Genomic DNA, 1,759 nt, shown 5'->3' with positions numbered 1-1,759 from the left:
TTTTTTTTCATCCTGATTACCATGTTGTGCACGTTGCGTAGCGTAACGATCTTGCCTACACGATTTGAAAACAGTAAGACATCAATAACAATATTTCACAGACAGGTCTTGTCTGGCCGGCGATTTCCTGGTTCCACTTTCTAACCGAGACGGAAGTGCGCTGGCGGAAGACCTGGCGCGTGCTAGGTTGATAGCCGTCCATGTACGTGCGGAACGCGTCCCAGTCTTCGTACCACTCGACGTCAATGGGCGGACAGACCCACGTACTGCCTGGTAGAACCTCTAGCTCTGGCTTACTGTCGCTCTTGAACGTGAAGAACCTAGTATATGCGCAAAGCGATCAGCGTTAATGCAGAACCCACAGTGGCCCCCAGTTCATTTGTCCTTACCAAGTCATAACCCCTTGCTGAAGTCGCTAGTGGTTTGCGCCGAATTTGCGCTTTTCCGAAATGGACGACTCAGAGCAAACGAGGACGAGTGAAAGGTGGAGACCGGGTGTCATGTTTCAGAAATCCAGAATTCCAAATTTTGATCGACTCGTATTTTATCCGCGTAAATTACAAAACGCGTACCGTGTTTTATCTGTTAGGAGCGAGTGTCTCTAACCAGTTCCAATAAGTTTTTGCTTATCGCATTTTTTTCGGGGGCTGCTTACCAAACCTAGCGTTTTAAATGGTTGTTCACATGTTTCTTCGATAATGTTAATCATTCTACAATTGCTACAAATCGTTTCTCAGAGTCTATGCTTATGTTTTGGAAATCCTCCTTACTTCAGCAGATTACAACACAGATGGACTAGAAACTAAAGTATCTCCACAGTGACAGTTTCGTCCTTAATTGGAATAAAAATATACACACCCAAGTAGGTATTGTGCTTGGCGTTGGGGTTACTATTCCTAGTATAACAAGAAAAATACGAACTTTTATCATTCTCCGGCGAGGGAAGCGAGGCGGCAACAATCATTCATTCTAAACAGAATCAACGCTGAGCGAAGCGAGGCGGGTTACACTTCATCTCGGCCAAAACCTGCATAAATAGCTACGCTTGGCTTTGTTCTGGAAGCTCATGATATACTCTCTGGCGTCGGTGCATCTTCTGCGCCTGCTTCGCAGCCGCAGCATCTGCTTACTGTTTCAGTGTTGTTTGCTAACAGCAATTCGAACTGCCCTGCGGAGCGGAACAATGTTAGTGACGAGGAAACGAGGAGATAGAACACTTGAGCAGTAGGAGTCCGATTGGAAAGTGATTCATTCATCTGTGCTTGCACGTACTACTCAGTATAGTACGGGGAGGAGAGTGCACGGACAGTAAAACCCCTTTGTAACCTCTGACTGATGGCCAACAAGCCGCTTCATCCCATCAATCGACAGTCTAGAGATCTTGAGTTCGTAGTTCAAGGAGAGTCCTCCAGATTCCTCATATTCACGAATGGTGCCCGAGTTCAAAATGAATGTGTACATCCATTATTTCTGCAGGTCACAAATGCTTTGTTTCATATAGAGTATTAGTTCTAACCTGCTCAAAAACATGCTATGTACCAGTAAACACCCTGATGTTAGGTACATGTGCTCCACGCATCAATGTACAGTCATTAGTCATGAGAACACGGTAAATGTAAGGCATTCCCCATTCGCAGACACAGCCAGCGATTGAACTGTGGTGATTGACGGCATCCCCGGGTACACCAAATATCGGATAAAACACGAATGTTACACGAAAGTTGCGATTAATTCTAACAGGTACTTAATTGAAATCTTC

The 1,759-nt window shown here is 45.1% G+C and overlaps 1 protein-coding gene across 1 annotated transcript; it reads right to left on the bottom strand.

The window, feature by feature from the left end:
• Positions 1-16: 16 nt before the first annotated feature.
• On the bottom strand, positions 17-379 carry PPTG_19651 (hypothetical protein; the record flags this gene model as incomplete). Its single annotated transcript, XM_008918206.1, has 3 exons — positions 17-55; positions 146-320; positions 363-379. The coding sequence occupies 3 exons, from the start codon at positions 377-379 to the stop codon at positions 17-19; spliced, it is 231 nt and encodes a 76-aa protein (XP_008916454.1).
• Between the last annotated feature and the right edge of the window lie 1,380 nt (positions 380-1,759).

This window comes from Phytophthora parasitica (genome assembly GCF_000247585.1).
Source record: "Phytophthora parasitica INRA-310 unplaced genomic scaffold supercont2.156, whole genome shotgun sequence".
NCBI classification, from domain to species: Eukaryota; Oomycota; class Peronosporomycetes; order Peronosporales; family Peronosporaceae; genus Phytophthora; species Phytophthora nicotianae.
The sequence above is the reverse complement of the archived record's forward strand: the minus strand, read 5'-3'. Positions and strand labels throughout refer to the sequence as shown.